Raw genomic sequence first — 20995 nt, forward strand, 5'->3', positions numbered from 1 at the left:
TCTGCAATGTTGGAAAGGGCCTGTAAGTAAGAATTTCTCTGTTAGTTTTCACCTATTGGTTACGAAGCATGTGACAAATAAAATTACATTTTAATGCCATTAGAGTGTTTTGCTCAGTGGGGCATTAACAAGGCTGTTATGACACTGCTTTGCAAAGCATATTTTAGGCCTCTGTAAACAATATCCTTGAGCGTTCCCAACTAACACCCTGGTTGGGCAAAAACACTGCTGAGTAGCTAACTATGGCACTCTCCTTAGGTGAACAAACCAGCATGTTGTTGAGCTAGGCTCAAGCATAAAGGTGTCTTGTGCTTTCAGACCTGCTTCGTATGCTTAGTTTGTAATGAGTACTTTCCATCAGGCACCCACTTCACATAATTACAGACAAGTATGTCTTTAACTGACATAACACTTCTGATTGAGGATGAATTTGTAAACCTGGGTAAGTTAAAAGCTAGCAACGACTAAACATCCCCTAAACACCCACCCCTCTCTGGCTAACACATATGTTTTCATGCAGGCATGACCAACATGAACATGACAAGGACTTGGGAGAAACCACACTTAAACGTTTGGAAGTCACAGGGTTAAAACTATTGTTGCCTGGGTGGCTAATAACAAAGAAACATTGAGAGTGATTTCATTTACAGTCCATTGTTATAATATTGTTTTAATTTGTACTAATTAGAAAGTATTCCAGCTTTTTTTCTCCTTCTTATCAATCGTTGGCTATGCAATTATGTGAAGTGGCAGGTTTTAGTGGCATAAGACCAAGGCTCTGCATCTGTCCTCATGCTCCTAGACCTTAGTGCTGCTATTGTAAGTCGCTCTGGATAAGAGTGTCTGCTAAATGACTTAAATGTAATGTAAAATGTATTGATAACATCGACCACCACATTCTTTTGGATAGATTGGAAACCCAAATTGGTCTACACGGACAAGTTTTGTCGGAAAGATATCAGTTTGTCTCTGTGAATGGTTTGTCCTCTGACAAATCAACTGTACATTTCGGTGTTCCTCAAGGTTCCGTTTTAGGACCATTTTTGTTTTCACTATATATTTTAACTCTTGGGGATGTCATTCGAAAACATAATGTTTACTTTCACTGCCATGCGGATGACACACAGCTGTACATTTCAATGAAACATGGTGAAGCCCCAGTTGACTGATTTAGTTGTTCTATCCACCCTAGAAAAGCTTGCTGTGGTTACTTATTCCAAAGCGATCTTCTCTCTTCAGATGTTCTGCTTCCAATAGTTGGCCACAGTAGCTAGTATTCTCAGAACTTCTATTGCAGTTAGGAGATCATTTATGACTGAGCTGGATCTTATATCAGAGCAATGTGAGTCTCTGATGTTTAAAAAGGACCATGCACATCAACAGCAAATACTGCCCGACTCATCATCAAATGTTTAATTTATTGATTTATTTTTATTGAATTTCAAAACCACATTGCACCTGCAGTTAAGCCCCTCAACATTTACTTCCAGTCATTTAACAGATACTCCTATCTTGAGCGACCCACATGAGCAATCAGGGTCAAGCGCCCCGCTCAAAGGCACATCGACAGATCCCCCACCCAACCAACTTGGGGACCCGAATCAGCGACCTCTCTGCCACCGGTCCAACGTTCCCAACCGCCAGGTCAACCACGGACCCAAACCATCCAACCCCCCGCTTCTGTCATAGCATGCAGACAGTTTATGACACGTATCAATATATCCTAGTTTAACACTTACGTGAGAAGATGGGTATATCCTAAATTGGTCACAGTATATATGCCTAACTGATGCAGTGCTTCCCCTAGCCAATAGGATCTGGCACGAAACACTACCCCACAGGGTTAGCCTGCAGCACCAGTCATCAAAGTCTGTGATGTGACCTTCACCTTTTGGGCAAACACTGTGAACCTGTGAACCTGTATAGCCTGGAAAGCAAGGAGACCATTCTCACCACGTGACAACACAGTGGGAAACACAATGGCAACATTTAAAACAACACCAAGAGCAGATCCAGCTGCTGTAACAACGTAGCTGGGCGAGCAGGGAGCCGGTGATGTCCGAGGATTGTCATGAGGGAGTGTGTGTGTCCGCGTGTGCTGCAGCCTTGAGGACAGCATCCATGTCTGTATCTTTGTCTGTATCCAAGCCTTCTCTGGTCTCTACACCTCCCAATATGGGGTCTGAGATGCCGAAGCCTCCCACCATTACCTCTGACAAATTGAAAACCCTAGTCATTGGCGACTCCATTACCAGAAGTATTAGACTTAAAACGAATCATCCAGCGATCATACATTGTTTACCAGGGGGCAGGGCTACCGACGTTAAGGCTAATCTGAAGATGGTGCTGGCTAAAGCTAGAACTGGCGAGTGTAGAGAGTATAGGGATATTGTTATCCAGGTCGTCACCACCGATGTTAGGATGAAACGGTTAGAGGTCACCAAACGTAACATAGCTTCAGTGTGTAAATCCGCTAGAAAGATGTGTCGGCATCGAGTAATTGTCTCTGGCCCACTCCCAGTTAGGGGGAGTGATGAGCTCTACAGCAGAGTCTCACAACTCAAACGCTGGTTGACAAATTTTTTTGCAGATCAGAAAATATAGAATTTGTAGATAATTGGCCCTTTTTCTGGGACTCACCCACAAACAGGACCAAGCCTGATGAGGTGTGACGGACTCCATCCTAGCTGGAGGAGTACACTGATCTTATCTACGAACATAGACGGGGCTCTAACTCCCCTAGCTCCACAATGAAATAGGGTGCAGGCCAGGCAGCAGGCTGTTAGCCAGCCTGCCAGTTTAGTGGAGTCTGCCACTAGCACAGTCTGTGTAGTCAGTTCAGCTATACCCATTGAGACCGTGTCTGTGCCTCGACCTAGGTTGGGCAAAACTAAACATGGCGGTGTTCGCCTTAGCAATCTCACTGGAATAAAGACCTCCTCCATTCCTGACATTATTGAAAGATATTGTGATACCTCACATCTCAAAATAGGGCCACTTAATGTTAGATCCCTCACTTCCAATGCAGTTATAGTCAATTAACTAATCACTGTTCATAATCTTAAAGTGATTGTCCTGACACATTTACTAAAGCTTCCGGTTTGGAGCGAGTGGTCGCATCGCACTCCCGCAGGTAGTATAACTTTTTCATTACATTTCATGATATTTCATTATAGCACAACGGTTTGATTTGTCTAATCTTAGCAATTTCTTCTCAGCTAGCTACATAGCCGTCTTTGTATCAAAGATAATTGCGTAATTATTGTATTTCGCCGTCCTAACGTAGTCTTCACTAGCCAGCTAGCCAGCTAGCTAACGTCCACTGATTAGCTGCACTGGAGAAACTATTGCACTCAACTGAACGACTTGATTAGTGTAGTGTTAGCTAGCTACATAGCTGTCTTTGCTGTCTTCGTATCTTCGTTCCAAGATAATTGTGTTGTTTAGGTTTAGAGTGTGTAGTCTTAGAGTGATTATCTTAATTTACCGAGGTTAGCTAGCCAGCTATTTGTCGTCCTTAACGTAGGAGACTCTGCTAGCTAGCCAACAGCTAGCCAACGCTAGCCAACGTCTTCTGAATAGAATTCAACAACCCGGTCGCATTCACAGGTAGTATCACATTTTCATTTCATTTCATTACAGTACAACGGTTTGATTTGTTAGCTAGCTACATAGCCGTCTTTGTATCAAAGATAATTGTGTAGTCTAGAGCGATTTTCTAGGTTAGCTAGCCAGCTATTGTCGTTCTTTTAACGCAACGTAACGTAAACAACACTACTAGCTAGCCAGCTAGCCCCCGAATAGCAGCACTGTAGAAACTATTACACTCAACGGAACGACTTGATTAGTGTAGTGTCAACAACGCACCCACTGCCAGCTAGCCTACTTCAGCAGTACTGTATCATTTTAATCATTTTTAGTCAATAAGATTATTGCTACGTAGCTTAACTTTCTGAACATTCGAGACGTGTAGTCCACTTGTCATTCCAATCTCCTTTGCATTAGCGTAGCCTCTTCTGTAGCCTGTCAACTATGTGTCTGTTTATCCCTGTTCTCTCCTCTCTGCACAGACCATACAAACGCTCCACACCGCGTGGCCGCGGCCACCCTAATCTGGTGGTCCCAGCGCGCACGACCCACGTGGAGTTCCAGGTCTCCGGTAGCCTCTGGAACTGCCGATCTGCGGTCAACAAGGCAGAGTTCATCTCAGCCTATGCCTCCCTCCAGTCCCTCGACTTCTTGGCACTAACGGAAACATGGATCACCACAGACAACACTGCTACTCCTACTGTTCTCTCTTCGTCCGCCCACGTGTTCTCGCACACCCCGAGAGCTTCTGGTCAGCGGGGTGGTGGCACCGGGATCCTCATCTCTCCCAAGTGGTCATTCTCTCTTTCTCCCCTTACCCATCTGTCTATCGCCTCCTTTGAATTCCATGCTGTCACAGTTACCAGCCCTTTCAAGCTTAACATCCTTATCATTTATCGCCCTCCAGGTTCCCTCGGAGAGTTCATCAATGAGCTTGATGCCTTGATAAGCTCCTTTCCTGAGGACGGCTCACCTCTCACAGTTCTGGGCGACTTTAACCTCCCCACGTCTACCTTTGACTCATTTCTCTCTGCCTCCTTCTTTCCACTCCTCTCCTCTTTTGACCTCACCCTCTCACCTTCCCCCTACTCACAAGGCAGGCAATACGCTCGACCTCATCTTTACTAGATGCTGTTCTTCCACTAACCTCATTGCAACTCCCCTCCAAGTCTCCGACCACTACCTTGTATCCTTTTCCCTCTCGCTCTCATCCAACACCTCCCACACTGCCCCTACTCGGATGGTATCGCGCCGTCCCAACCTTCGCTCTCTCTCCCCCGCTACTCTCTCCTCTTCCATCCTATCATCTCTTCCCTCCGCTCAAACCTTCTCCAACCTATCTCCTGATTCTGCCTCCTCAACCCTCCTCTCCACCCTCTCTGCATCCTTTGACTCTCAATGTCCCCTATCCTCCAGGTCGGCTCGGTCCTCCCCCCCCCCGCTCCGTGGCTCGATGACTCATTGCGAGCTCACAGAACAGGGCTCCGGGCAGCTGAGCGGAAATGGAGGAAAACTCGCCTCCCTGCGGACCTGGCATCCTTTCACTCCCTCCTCTCTACATTTTCCTCCTCTGTCTCTGCTGCTAAAGCCACTTTCTACCACGCTAAATTCCAAGCATCTGCCTCTAACCCTAGGAAGCTCTTTGCCACCTTCTCCTCCCTCCTGAATCCTCCTCCCCCTCCCCCCCTCCTCTCTCTCTGCAGACGACTTCGTCAACCATTTTGAAAAGAAGGTCGACGACATCCGATCCTCGTTTGCTAAGTCAAACGACACCGCTGGTTCTGCTCACACTGCCCTACCCTGTGCTCTGACCTCTTTCTCCCCTCTCTCTCCAGATGAAATCTCGCGTCTTGTGACGGCCGGCCGCCCAACAACCTGCCCGCTTGACCCTATCCCCTCCCCTCTTCTCCAGACCATTTCCGGAGACCTTCTCCCTTACCTCACCTCGCTCATCAACTCATCCCTGACCGCTGGCTACGTCCCTTCCGTCTTCAAGAGAGCGAGAGTTGCACCCCTTCTGAAAAAACCTACACTCGATCCCTCCGATGTCAACAATTACAGACCAGTATCCCTTCTTTCTTTTCTCTCCAACTCTTGAACGTGCCGTCCTTGGCCAGCTCTCCCGCTATCTCTCTCTGAATGACCTTCTTGATCCAAATCAGTCAGGTTTCAAGACTAGTCATTCAACTGAGACTGCTCTCCTCTGTATCAGGGAGGCGCTCCGCACTGCTAAAGCTAACTCTCTCTCCTCTGCTCTCATCCTTCTAGTTCTATCGGCTGCCTTCGATACTGTGAACCATCAGATCCTCCTCTCCACCCTCTCCGAGTTGGGCATCTCCGGAGCGGCCCACGCTTGGATTGCGTCCTACCTGACAGGTCGCTCCTACCAGGTGGCGTGGCGAGAATCTGTCTCCTCACCACGCGCTCTCACCACTGGTGTCCCCCAGGGCTCTGTTCTAGGCCCTCTCCTATTCTCGCTATACACCAAGTCACTTGGCTCTGTCATAACCTCACATGGTCTCTCCTATCATTGCTATGCAGACGACACACAACTAATCTTCTTCTTTCCCCCTTCTGATGACCAGGTGGCGAATCGCATCTCTGCATGTCTGGCAGACATATCAGTGTGGATGACGGATCACCACCTCAAGATGAACCTCGGCAAGACGGAGCTGCTCTTCCTCCCGGGGAAGGACTGCCCGTTCCATGATCTCGCCATCACGGTTGACAACTCCATTGTGTCCTCCTCCCAGAGCGCTAAGAACCTTGGTGTGATCCTGGACAACACCCTGTCGTTCTCAACCAACATCAAGGCGGTGGCCCGTTCCTGTAGGTTCATGCTCTACAACATCCGCAGAGTACGACCCTGCCTCACACAGGAAGCGGCGCAGGTCCTAATCCAGGCACTTGTCATCTCCCGTCTGGATTACTGCAACTCGCTGTTGGCTGGGCTCCCTGCCTGTGCCATTAAACCCCTTCAACTCATCCAGAACGCCGCAGCCCGTCTGGTGTTCAACCTTCCCAAGTTCTCTCACGTCACCCCGCTCCTCCGTTCTCTCCACTGGCTTCCAGTTGAAGCTCGCATCCGCTACAAGACCATGGTGCTTGCCTACGGAGCTGTGAGGGGAACGGCACCTCAGTACCTCCAGGCTCTGATCAGGCCCTACACCCAAACAAGGGCACTGCGTTCATCCACCTCTGGCCTGCTCGCCTCCCTACCACTGAGGAAGTACAGCTCCCGCTCAGCCCAGTCAAAACTGTTCGCTGCTCTGGCCCCCAATGGTGGAACAAACTCCCTCACGACGCCAGGACAGCGGAGTCAATCACCACCTTCCGGAGACACCTGAAACCCCACCTCTTTAAGGAATACCTAGGATAGGATAAGTATTCCCTCTCACCCCCCCCTTTAAGATTTAGATGGACTATTGTAAAGTGACTGTTCCACTGGATGTCATAAGGTGAATGCACCAATTTGTAAGTCGCTCTGGATAAGAGCGTCTGCTAAATGACTTAAATGTAATTTACTGTGTTAAATGAGGCCTCACCTCCTGGTTACACTAGTGACCATATCCCCCGCACATCCCGCAAAGGCGGCGGTGTTGCTAACATTTATAATTGCAAATTTCAATTTTTAAAAAAAACTACGTTTTGGTCTTTTGAGCTTCTAGTCATAAAATCTATGTAGCCTACTCAGTCACTTTTTATAGCTACTGTTTACAGGCCTTCTGGGCCATATACAGAGTTCCTCAATGAGTTCCCTCAATTCCTATCGGACCTTGTAGTCATAGCAAATAATATTGACATTTTTGGTGACTTTAATATTCACATGGAAAAGTGCACAGACCCACTCCAAAAGGCTTTCGGAAGCAATCATCGACTCAGGGGGTTTTGTCCAACATGTCTCCGGACCTACTCACTGTCACAGTCATACTATCCCATGGAATAAATGTTGTGGATCTTAATGTTTTTCCTCATAATCCTGGACTAATCGGACCACCATTTTATTACATTTGCAATCGCAACAAATAATCTGTTCAGACCCCAACCAAGGAACATCAAAAGTCGTCCTATAAATACTCAGAAAAACCAAAGATATACTTTATGCCCTTCCAGACTCCCTCAGAAGACAAAAATCCGTTACCCACTTAACCGAGGAACTCAATTTAACCTTGTGCAATACCCTAGATGCAGTCGCACCCTAAAAACTAAAATCATTTGTCATAAGAAACTAGCTCCCTGGTATACAGAAAATACCCAAGCTCTGAAGCAAGGTTCCAGAAAATTGGAACGGAAATGGCGCCACACCAAACTGGACGTCTTCCGACTAGCTTGGGAAGACAGTATCGTGCAGTATCGAAGAGTCCTCACTGCTGCTCGATCATCCTATTTTTCCAACTTAATTGAAGAATTGTACACTAAATTGTATTTTTGATACTGTCGCAAAGCTAACTAAAAAGCAACATTCCCCAAGAGAGGATGGCTTTCACTTCAGCAGTGATAAATTCATGAACTTCTTTCAGGAAAAGATCATTAGAAAGCAAATTACGGACGCTTCTTTAAATCTGTGTATTCCTCCAAAGCTCAGTTGTCTTGAGTCTGCACAACTCTGCCAGGACATAGGATCAAGGGAGACACTCAGGTGTTTTAGTACTATATCTCTTGACACAATGATGAAAATAATCATGGCCTCTAAACCTTCAAGCTGCATACTAGACCCTATTCCAACTAAACTACTGAAAGAGCTGCTTCCTGTGCTTGGCCCTCCTATGTTGAACATAATAATCTCTATCCACCGGATGTGTACCAAACTCACTAAAAGTGCCAGTAATAATGCCTCTCTTGAAAAAGCCAAACCTTGAGCCAGAAAATATAAAAAACTATCAGCCTATATCGAATCTTCCATTCCTCTCTAAAATGTTAGAAAAAGCTGTTGTGCAGCAACTCACTGCCTTCCTGATAACAATGTATTCTAAATGCTTCAGTCTGGTGTTAGACCCCATAATAGCACTGAAACTGCACTTGTGAAGGTGGTAAATGACATTTTAACCTCTCTTGGTTAGGGGGCAGTATTTTCACCTGTGGATGAAAAGCGTGCCCAAAGTAAACTGCTTGTTACTCAGGCCCAGAAGCTAGGATATGCATATGATAGTAGATTTGGATAGAAAACACTAACGTTTCCAAAACTGTTAAAATAATGTCTGTGAGTATAACAGAACTGATATTGCAGGTGAAAACCTGAGAAAAATCCATCCAGGAAGTGGAATTATTTTCATGTGGCTGTTTTTTAACTCAATGCCTATACAGAATCCAATGGGTTAGGAATCAAATTGCAGTTCCTATGGCTTCCACTAGATGTCAACCGTCTGTAGACATGGTTTCAGGTTTTTATTTTGAAAAACGACGAGTAGAGAGCCATTTTGGTCAGAGGACAGAGGAAGTATGCAGGCCTGATTTGGGCGTGCTCCCGTGAGCGTGCCGTTTGTTATTTTCCTTTCTATTGAAAACGTTTTTCTCCTGTTTAACTTAATATGGCTGCAGGGGCAGTATTGAGTAGCTTGGATGAAAAGGTGCCCATTGTAAACGGCCAGCTCCTCAGTCTCAGTTGCTAATATATGCATATTATTATTAGTATTGGATAGAAAACTCTAAAGTTTCCCAAACTGTCAAAATATTGTCTGTGTATAACAGAACTGATATTGCAGGCGAAACCCTGAGGAAAATCATAACAGGAAGTGGCTTCTATTTTGAAAACTCAATGTTCCATAGCCTCCCTTTGCTGGATTTAAAGGGATATGAACCAGATTCCTTTTCCTATCGCTTCCTCAAGGTGTCAACAGTCTTCAGACATAGTTTCAGGCTTTTAATTTGAAAAATGAGCCAGAACGATAACATCGCGTCAAGTGGTCACATGAGTTTTGCTTGCGCAACAGAATTTGGACAGCCATTGTTTTCCCCTCTCCTAGTGTGAAAGACATTTGCGGTTGATATATTATCGATTTTATATTTTAAAAACAAGCTGAGGATTGATTATAAAAAACGTTTGACATGTTTCTGGGGACATTATGGAAACTATTTGGAATTTTTGTCTGTGCTGTGACTGCTTTTCCTCTACTTTCCAGCTACCTGTATAAAGCACTAAATAACCTCCAGTTAGTGCTAAATACGGTTGCTAGAATCCTGACTAGAACCCAAAAATTTGATCATATTACTCCAGTGCTAGCCTCTCTACACTTGCGTCCTGTTAAGGCAAGGGCTGATTTCAAGGTTTTACTGCTAACCTACAAAGCATTACATGGGCTTGCTCCTACCTATCTTTCCGATTTGGTCCTGTCGTACATACCTACATGTACGCTACGGTCAAAAGACGCATGCCTCCTAATTGTCCCTAGAATTTCTAAGCAAACAGCTGGAGGCAGGGCTTTCTCCTATAGAGCTCCATTTTTATGGAATGGTCTGCCTACCCATGTGAGAGATGCAGACTAGGTCTCAACCTTTAAGTCTTTACTGAAGACTCATCTCTTCAGTGGGTCCTATGATTGAGTGTAGTCTGGCCCAGGAGTGTGAAGGTGAACGGAATGGCACTGGAGCAACGAACCACCCTTGCTGTCTCTGCCTGGCCGGTTCCCCTCTCTCCACTGGGATTCTCTGCCTCTAACTCTATTACAGGGGCTGAGTCACTGGCTTACTGGTGCTCCTCCATGTAATCCCTAGGAGGGTGCGTCACTTGAGTGGATCTTCCTGTCTGGGTTGGCACCCCCCCCCCCCCTTGGATTGTGCCATGGCGGAAATTTTTGTGGGCTATACTCAGCCTTTTCTCAGGATGGTAAGTTGGTGGTTGAAGATATCCCTCTAGTGGTGTGGGGGCTGTGCTTTGGAAAAGTGGGTGGGGTTATATCCTGCTTGTTTTGCCCTGTCCGGTGGTATCATCGGATGGGGCCACAGTGTCTCCTGACCCCTCCTGTCTCAGCCTCCAGTATTTATGCTACAGTGGTTTATGTGTCGGGAGGCTAGGGACAGTCTGTTATATCTTGAGTATTTCTCCTGTCTTATCCGGTGTCATGTGTGAATTTAAATATGCTCTCTCTTTCTCTCTCTCTTTGAGGACCTGAGCCCTAGGACCAGGCCCCATGATTACCTGCTATAATGACTCCTTGCTGTCCCCAGTCCAACTGACCATTCTGCTGCTCCAGTTTCAACTGTTCAGCCTGCGGCTATGGAACCCTGACCTGTTCACCAGACGTGCTACCTGTCTCCTGCTACTCTCTAGAGGCAGCAGGAGCGGTAGAGATACTCTCAATGATCGGCTATGAAAAGCTAACTGACATTTACTCCTGAGGTGCTGACCTGTTGTACCCTCGACAACTACTGTGATTATTATTATTTGACCATGCTGGTCATCTATGAACATTTGAACATCTTGGCTATGTTCTGTTATAATCTCCAGCCAGAAGAGGACTGGCCACCCCTCTCAGTTTCTTCGTAGGTTTTGGCCTTTCTAGGGAGTTTTTCCTAGGCACCGTGCTTCTACAACTGCATTGGTTGCTGTTTGGGGTTTTAGGCTGGGTTTCTGTACAGCACTTTGAGATATATAAATACATTTGATTTAATTTGTATTGCACTCATCCTCAAACATCTGAGAAGAAAGTATATTGTGTACAATATGATCATATCTCTCTACTTGCTGTATATTAGTTGTACTTTGTTAAGAACTTTACCTGGCCTGCCAGAAGGTCAATTCATTGTAAGAGCAGATATGAGTATAATGGCAAGTCTCCCCAAAAGGCCTTTGTGCTTGCTTAAGTCTGGAATCTCAACCTACTTCTTTGCTCTTGTCAGCTTTGCCTGGTCCTCTGCTTCTACTGATAGAAATATATTGATGGAAAAAGGGTTTTATCTTTCAAAAAACCCCAACTTTTCTATTTCTTTGGGGAGAAGAAATATATTTGCTGTCTTATCAAACATTAGTGTTAAAGTGATGGCTAAGCATTACCATAGTAACATTGTGTTGACATATAATCCCAATTCCATTTGCAGGTTGGCAATGAATACTAATGTTTACCAAAGGCTGCCTTCCCGTGGTACTTGGCAGAAACCATCTAAATCGTGTTATGCCAGACCCGAGAATATAATACAATTTTGTATTTTTCTTCATCCTTTCATTCCTCAATCAAAATACGGTTTGGGCGGAATCAAAGGAAAGCACATCACAGGATAGATTTATGACACCTACTGTATTTTCATGATGAGTTTTCACAAGGATTCTTTTCCGGAGCTGCGTTCCTGACTCAGAGTTCAATAATGTCAAAACAATATGCCTTGTTTTTTTCCTTGTCACTCTCTTTATTTTGTTATTTCATCTTCACTACAACATAACTTGTTTTATGAGGCTTATTTCTTTCATTATTGAATTTCGGACTTTTCCTACTGTGATTTCCCCTCATTGTATGACTTAATATCGCACCTGGATTTTTTTTGTTAGTCCTAATGTATAGCTGATATGATTTACATGCAATGTAATCACCAAAAATCAAATTTAAATGCCATTTCAAAACCGGATTTCAGAGTCAGTTTTGTGACCACAGATGCGCAATCGAACTTATCTAATGTTTTGATTATAATAGGACACTTTGTCATATCTGACATTAAATATTGTAAGGTATACTGTGTGTTTGTCATGAGAAAAATCAGTGCAACCATTTATCAAAACCATATCGTTCATTTGTGTGATATTTACAAAGTACAACGGTGAATTGGTGTGATGCATGATGCAAACTAGACTATATATACACACAAGAATGTGGATTCAGCTCTTTCAGCCACACCTGTTGCTTACAGGTGTATAATATCGAGCACGCATCCATGAAATCTTCATAGCGAAACATTGGAAGTAGAATGGCCTTACAGTAACTGTCAATGTGGCACCGTCGTAGGATGCCACTTTTCTAACAAGTCAGTTTGTCATATTTCAACCATGCTAGAGCTGCCCCGGTTAAATATAAGAGCTGTTTTTGTGAAGTCAAAACGTCTAGGAGCAACAATGGCTGAGCTGCGAAGTGGTTGGACACAAAAGCTCACAGAACGGGACCACTGAGTGCTGAAGCTCAGCGCGTACAAATCGTCTGTCCTCGGTAGCAAGTGTTGCAACCAAGTTCCAAACTGCCTCTGGAAGCAACGTCAGTACAATAACTGTTCGTCAGGAGCTTCATGAAATGGGTTTCCATGGCCGAGCAGCTGCACACAAGCCTAAGACCACCATGTGCAATGCCAATCGTCAGCTGGAGTGGTGTGAAGCTCACCGCCATTGGACTCTGAAGCAGCTGCAGTCCGACAGACGAATCTGGGTTTGGCCAATGCCAGGAGAACGCTACCTGCCCAAACGCATAGTGCCAACTGTAAAGCTTGATGGAATAATGGTCTAGGGCTGTTTTTCATTGTTCAGGCTCCTTAGTTCAAGTGAATGGAAATCTTAACATACAATAACAATCTAGACAATTCTGTGATTCAAACGTTTTGGCAGGCCCTTTTCTGTTTCAGCATTACAATGCCTCTGTGCACAAAGCGAGGTCCATACAGAAAATGTTTGTTGAGATCGGTGTGGAAGAACTTGACTGGCCTGAACAGAACCCTGACCTCAACCCCTTCGAACTCCTTTGGGATAAATTGGAATGCTGACTGCGAGCCAGGCCTAATTGCCCATTAACTCCATATTAATGCCCATGATTTTGGAATGAGATGTTCAACGAGCAGGTGTCCACATACAGTGTATCTTCCTGACTAAACGTAGTTAACAGCTGTAAACATAAATGCTAAACAGTCTGTTCGAAAAACTCTCTCACTAGCTATCTATTGCTCTCTCTTACCACACACACGATCACTCAATCAAGGACATTCAATTTCTTTTGAAAGGGGTACGTATGTAAAACACGCTTGTCAGGGAATCTCTGGCAGCATCATGTACAATGAACCATGTCCTTATCATATAATGCCTGTCCAGAAAACTAGTTCCGTTTACCGCCCCACCCCACTCCCCAACTGTATTGCCAGGGAAGCCATTCTTTCACACTGAAAAACACAAGCAAATGCTCTAACACTTTATCAATCCTGTAGAAGCAACACTATAACAACGCTAACGCAACTCTGTGACAATGATCTCCTTGTTGGGATGAAGGCACATCTTTAATGAGCTGTCTGTCAGCCGTGCATCCGTCAGAGCAGAGCAGCTGTGGTTGCCAGCCCTAGGCCTCGGCCTGCTGCCCCCTGTGCATACATCAGCCCCTCCGACAGCACACATCACTAATGCCACCGTCGCTATCATGTGACAGCTGAATCCATCTCCCACAAGGCCAACCTACAGCAGCAACTAATTAGAGCCACACTGAAATTAAAGTAACTGCACCAATACTCAGGAGAAGAAAGACTGGAGGAATGGGGAGAGAATAGCAAACACATTCTGATATGTGGATTCGTAAAAAGAAAAATTGCACACAAACAGAATTATGTTTTAAGCAACACACACACCTAGGCATGCACACACACACACCATAACAGTGGGCATTCACTAGGGTCATTAAGTCCCGACTGAACTCCCACCAATCCTCAAGGCAGTCCTTTAACTCACTTACACTCATTTAGCTTGAGATAAACCACCCTTGGCCCTATTGAATGACACACTCAAGACATCCCCCAAGATATTTATAGGCAGTAACAGTTGCTTGGTGATATAGCTATTAGCCTGAGGCGACACAGAGACAATCACAGTAGGGTGCTAACAGTGAGAGGAAACCGGACCCAACATCCAGAAATGGCCTAACGAATGAACAAGGTTTCTTTTTGCCAACAAGCTCCAAGGTTTGGAAAAACAAGCCACTTTTGAAGATGATGAGAGAGGCAGTGAACAGTCCTCTCATTCTGTGCAGCCTTGGAAATAATCAAATAACCATCTAGAGTAGGCTACTTTCTCTCTCCTCCATACAGCTCTCAGACTAACATTTAGTCGGTCTTTGTCTACCTCCAGTCTTCGTCTGATCTTCCGTTTTCATCCGAATCAAAGACAGGGTTTGCACTCAATGAAAGCTGCCTTGGTCGGGTTGAAGGGATACATTGCCCCATGACATTGGCATGAGTAAATGTGTCCTGTCAAGTATCACTGTTCATTTCCAATAATTATTTTTCATTTTCAACAGATGAAGATTGCCTGATAGATTTAGAATAACAAGCCCTTGAGTTTTGCCCCTGATTCATGGATTGGTATATTCACATCCATGATATGTATTTCAAACAGTTTGTTTGTGGATTTCCTTGCAGCATGCTTCACAATCACAGGAGGTTGGTGGCACCTTAATTGGGGAGAACTGGCTTGTGACAATGGCTGGAGTGGACGGCATCAAATAGATGAAAAACATGTTTCCATGTGTTTGATTCTATTCCATTTGCGCCGTTCAGGCCATTATTATGAGCCGTTCTCCCCTCAGCAGCCTCCTTTGTATCACAATACCAGAATTGTTCAGGACTTGACATAGTATCAGATGGTCAATTCGAACTTTCCATGGATTTCCATGATATGTGTTTTATGAAACAGTTCACAGGCATGGTTTGTTTGAGTTTTCTACTGCCAACCATTATTCAGATGAAATATCTTTAGCAACAATTACAATTAGTTGTGGACAAGAACAATGTTCTACAACACGAACGTTATTGCTCCATGGTAATTGTTCGGACATTGAAAATGTCATGACGATAAGGTAAAAAAGACAACCTTCACACTTGAGGCCTTTACAAAATACAAACATAAGGACATTATGATGATTTTCTGGAGCATATCTAGATTAAATTGTTTACAGACTGTAAATGCGGAGGCACTTTGTAGTGATATTTCCCTCTGTTGGAAAAGGACTCTGCTATCTGGCATGTGCAGACTTCAATTAATCCCTCAAACAACCTTCTTCACAGCAATGGCTGTGGTGAAGCACAGAAGCCAGTTTGAAAAAAAGTTCAAGGCTCCTAACCCTTGCCTGATTAATAAAGTAATTTTGTCTGCTCCTGAATCAGTGCGTAATCATAAAAATAAAATAAAAAATACCGATCGGAAATCAGAACTGAGCTCTGAATGCGTCAAAAAGACCAAACATTGCTGGTGGAAATGGTATCCACTGTGGTGCCATATTTCCAATATTGATGCTTATCAAATAAGTGGGTAATCATCTCTGAACTCAAAACTGTGGTTGCATAACTGTGTTCTGATAACTGATATGAAGGGGTTGCTATGAATAAGCAATGCTAAGGGGGATATGCCGGAAAATTGTTAATGAGTGACTTCACTTATTTGACTCACCACAAAATAAGAGACAGGAAATGAAGGAAATTACTAGTCTTCTTCCAGGAAAGCATGAACTATGCTTCAGTATGCATTTCTGGGAAAAACTTTGTCATCATTGTTTTTGGTGAGTGGTTTATCCATGTGTGGGTTGTGATGTCATGGCAAGATGTTTCAAACTAAAGCCCAAACATTTCTCATAGCCACACATTGTGAAAGTATATAGTATATGATCATACTGTAAGATATGGATCCAATATGAGACAATAATAGAAGATTGCACTCTACAGGTAAATTATAGCACAAGAACCGATTATACATAAATGTGTGTGGACTCGTTTTCAACAACAACTTTAATACTAAACCACCGCAGCTGTACTTGACTGCATATTGTACATTCTCTGGCAACATATTTTCCTTCTCTTTGACAAAATCTCTGCTAGACGGTGCCACAGGTTGCTCCAATGTCTGAGTTATAAAATATTCAGTTCAGCTCCCACCAGACTGCTCAAAACTAGCACATTGCTGTAACTATAAGAGATTGTGCCTGTCCCTACACAGGGACTATGTCTGGTGATGTCTGGGTAAGGTTAAGAATATGTATGCTTGTGTGTGTGTCTCTTGCAACATCTTCCTCATTGATTGTCTGTCTGCAATCATGTAGGAGCTTTTGTCAAAGTCAGTCTCATCTTGAACAACACTGAATACTGACAACAATCTCCACAGCACACAGACGAAGTCGCTTGGGGATTTAGATACAGAAAGATGGATAAAGAGGTGGAGATGGAACAATCCCATTACCTAAAGCCCTCACAAAATGAAATAATGCTCTTTCCCTGTTTGCCAGCACTAGCTACCAACGTCATCAGTTGTACGCAGAAGAGCCAGGCAAGGGTGATCATGAAAGACACAGCACTTACTGTATTGGCAGTTCCTTCCCATGTACTCCCCAGGGCATTCACAAGAGTAATTGGCAACCAGATCTGTGCAGATGCCCCCATTTTTACACGGTTCTTTCTCGCATTCGTTAACATCTGCAAGAGCCAAGAAAACAGAAAAGAGGCACATTAACTTCTTTGAAACACACATGTTGGCAATTAGCAGGACATCATTCTCATTAGCATGCATTGGTGGGGAGTATGCATTGAATTTGCTCCATTTGTTAGTTGATTCTGCCTCCCACAAGATGCTTTCACAGAGACAGACGGGCTGGTTCCCTGAATCTAATAAATCAAATGGTTTCCTGGGATCGACCATTCATGCTACACACCATTTTAGGTTTGGGACTCTCAACAAACACATATAGCAGGCTGCTAAACCAATCCTCGTGTAGAGATTAGCAATGCAATGTAAAGAAAGTAGGTTACAATAAGTTAAAGGAATTTAAGGAATGTATGCGTCTTCAACAGTGATAAAAGTCGGTCATCTTGTTCTTTTGAGGCAGATCGAAGTCAGCAAACTGTGTTTTCTTTTCGAAAATCGACATTGGTCCACAGTCTCTGTTTTCTATGTCTGGAATCTGTTACGGGCGTTGTTTAGTGTATGGGGCCAAGTCCTGCTAAGAATAACATGTGTCCTGTGATAATACAGTATATCTCACAAAGGAACTTACTTTATGACATTATGTCAGCCTCATTAACACAAGTATAAGGTTGCATATGATAACCATAACTTGGCATGAATGAAATTTGGCAATATACCCATTATTCCCCCCTCTAGTAAAGTGAGTACTAAAACACTTAATCCCACTCTAAAGCATGCCCCTACTCCTCAGAGAATACACACACGGACTTCCTGAATATGGAACATACACTGCAAGCTTAAGAACTCAAATATGATTCAAATGTAAGCCTGTGTGGATGCTTTGTCTGTCTGAGATGTTGTCTTCAACATCTTAAGTGCAGGATCTAAGATATCCATAATCACACACATTACCTCAAATCAGCTGATGGCATTTGTCCAAGTCCACATCACACAGCATACAATCAAAACTCCAAATTAGGATTTTCTGTCTATTTCTGAATGTTAGCAGCGTGACTGTTGAAAGACGCATGCAATACTGCGTTCTGAAAGTTGAGGAACTTCACAACCACATAGGTAAGCCCTGTGTCCATTGTGGTATGTAATGTTTTCATGTGCTACCTTGACAATGTTCCAGACATCATATTGGCAAACTTGCCATATATACACCGTTATTTGTAAGGAGCACATGGAGGAACACAAAGTTTATGGTGACTATTTCTGTAAATTGGTGTGGCTAAACTGAGATTTTTGGATATAAATATGAACTTTATCGAACAAAACATACGTATTGTATAACATGAAGTCCTATGATTGCCATCTGTTGAAGATCCTCAAAGGTTAGTGATTCATTTTATCACTATTTCTGCTTTTTGTGACTCCTCTCTTTGGCTGGAAAACGGATGTGTGTTTGTGTGACTAGTCTCTGATTTAACATAATCATATGTTATGCTTTCTCTGTAAAGTCTTTTTGAAATCGGTCATGATGGGTAGATTAACAAGATTTTAAGAGGTGACATACTCCCCTCTTTAAACTTTGGGAGTGAGGATGGGATGGAGAGACATGAAACAGACCTGACTGATCAGACTTCTAAGAGCTGAACTGCCAGAGCTGAGACACACTGTAGAGTATGGGTTGATACACCTCATGTCATGTTTTGTCTTATTTTGTCTTGTCATTTTGCTTTTCCCTCTGTTCGTTTTCCCCCTGCTGGTCTTTTTAGGTTCGTTCCCCTCTTTCTCTCTTCCTCCCTCTCTCTTCTCTCTATCGCTCCGTTCCTGCTCCCAGCTGTTCCTATTCTCCTAATCAATCATTTAGTCTTCCCACACCTGTTCCCTATCTTTCCCCCTGATTAGAGTCCCTATTTCTCCCCTTGTTTTCCATTTCTGCCCTGTCGGATCCTTGTCTATTGTTCACCGTGCTGTGTCTGTGTATCGCCCTGTCGTGTCGTGTTTCCCTCAGATGCTGCATGGTGAGCAGGTGTCTGAGTCTGCTACGTTCAAGTGCCTTCCCGAGGCAACCTGCAGTTATGATCGAGTCTCCAGTCGGTTCTCGTCATTACGAGTGGAATTATGCTTTATGATTGTAGATTTACTTTACTGGATTAAAGACTCTGTTTTCGCCAAGTCGCTTTTGGGTCCTCATTCACCTGCATAACACCTCAAATAGATATTGACACCAACCATCTCAGATTGTTTTAAAATCATTTCTTTAGACTAGCATTGCTGCGAAATTATTTTGTTGCAGTATAATTTGATTTCTGAGAAATTAATCTAATTGATTGCACCCACATTGGTCATTTGAATTGATAGGATTCATATAATATGAAATAAATACAGTACCCAGCATCACATTTGGAACAAACGTTTTTCTACCAATGAGTGGGACCAATGGACCTCCCAGACCCCATGCCACCCTAAACCAACAACCAACAACCTAAACCAGTATGGAGATGGGGTTTGAATGATTGTTTCTTCATACTATGTAATATATTCCCAGCAAATTTGGTGGTGTTTCTTTTTACCTTGTTCAGAGAAATTAGTCATTGAAGATGTTAGGTTTATGTCACATAATACATCCTGGTATAACCAGGTTCTGAACACTAGATTGAGCTCTTCCTGCTATTCGGTAGGAAAAGTGTCAAGATTTCCCCCCCTCAACGTTAAAGGGATAGTTCACCCAAATTACATATTGGTTTCTATACGTAGACTTTGGACAACAATCCATGCAGCAATCCATGGCCACTGTTTCAAATGTGTGGCACAAATCCAATGTAATGGTACCTATATTAGCATTAGCATTAGCATTATTAGCATTTTAGCATGTCATTATAAAGTATAGAAAGATTGATTAACTCAATGAAGTTAAATAATATAATTTGGACATGAAGTGCAAACATGCTAATATAGGTATCATTAACTTGCATTGGATTTGTACCAAAAATGCTAAAACGTTTGCATTTGAAACTGTAACCAGGTAAACAAAACCAAAGCATGCATTGGTATCCACAGACTGCTTACAAGGTAAGGAAACTAACTTAATTTTTTGGGAGGGGTTTTGTAGTTTTCTATTCAATGCAATTAGAGTATCCGTTGACTTAGGACTCAAATTGCAGTTCCTATACCTTCCACTAGATGTCAATAGTCTTTAGAAATTGTTTCAGGCTTGTATTCTGATAAATGAGGGGGTAAGACCAGACTGAATAAGTGGACCCTACCGCGTCACAGAGCTTTGTCATGCGCAACCCCGAGAGAGTGGCTTTCTTCTTTACCTTTTATATTGACAACGTTATTGTCAGGTTGAAATATTATATATCATTTAGGCTAAAAACAACCTGAGGATTTAATATAAACATCGTTTGACATGTTTCTATGAATTTACGGACACAATTTAGATTTTTTTTATCTGCCTGTTTTGACTGCGTTTGAGCCTGTGGATTACTGAAGAAATCTTTTTTTTGGATATAAAGAGACTTTATCGAACAAAAGGAACATTTATTGAGTAAATGAATGTCTTCTGAGGGCCACCATATGAAGATCATCAAAGGTAAGGGATTAATTGTATCTCTATTTCAGACTTGTGTAACTCTTCTACTTGGCTGGTTACTGTTTGTAATGATTTGTCTGCTGGGCTATGTTCTCAAATAATTGTAAGGTATGCTTTTGCCGTAAAGCATTTTTAAAATCTGACACCGTGGTTGGATGCACAAGAAGTTCATCTTTAAACCTGCGTTTAATAGTTGTATCTCGTCTGAATTTTTATAATGAGTATTTCTGTATATGAATTTGGTGCTCTGCAATCTCACTGGATGTTGGCCAGGTGGGACGCTAGCGTCCCACATACCCTAGAGAGGTTAAAGATGTCATTCTCATTGAAAGCAGGTCTAAGAAGTGGTAGATCTGTTCTACATGCGCTATTTGTATGCTTGCCATTCTTAGATTTGATTTTTGCATCTTGTTCTTTAGGTTTTGTACACCAGCTTCAAACAGCTGAAAAAAACATTTCATTGTAGTATAAACAGTACAATAATTCTCTACACTATATATTACTTGTTTTGTCATAAACTATTAGAA

The 20995-nt window shown here is 43.2% G+C and overlaps 1 protein-coding gene across 4 annotated transcripts in view; it reads right to left on the bottom strand.

Moving 5' to 3' along the window:
• LOC124036007 (EGF-like repeat and discoidin I-like domain-containing protein 3) overlaps positions 1-20995 on the bottom strand; it is a 297585-nt gene that overhangs the window by 85149 nt on the left and 191441 nt on the right. For all 4 annotated transcript variants that reach the window (XM_046350036.1, XM_046350037.1, XM_046350035.1 and 1 more), the window contains one exon: positions 16822-16935. In XM_046350036.1, coding sequence (XP_046205992.1) covers positions 16822-16935 — 114 coding nt within the window. The remainder of the gene's footprint in view (positions 1-16821; positions 16936-20995) is intronic.

Source organism: Oncorhynchus gorbuscha, linkage group LG05 (genome assembly GCF_021184085.1).
Source record: "Oncorhynchus gorbuscha isolate QuinsamMale2020 ecotype Even-year linkage group LG05, OgorEven_v1.0, whole genome shotgun sequence".
In the NCBI taxonomy this organism is placed as follows: domain Eukaryota; kingdom Metazoa; phylum Chordata; class Actinopteri; order Salmoniformes; family Salmonidae; genus Oncorhynchus; species Oncorhynchus gorbuscha.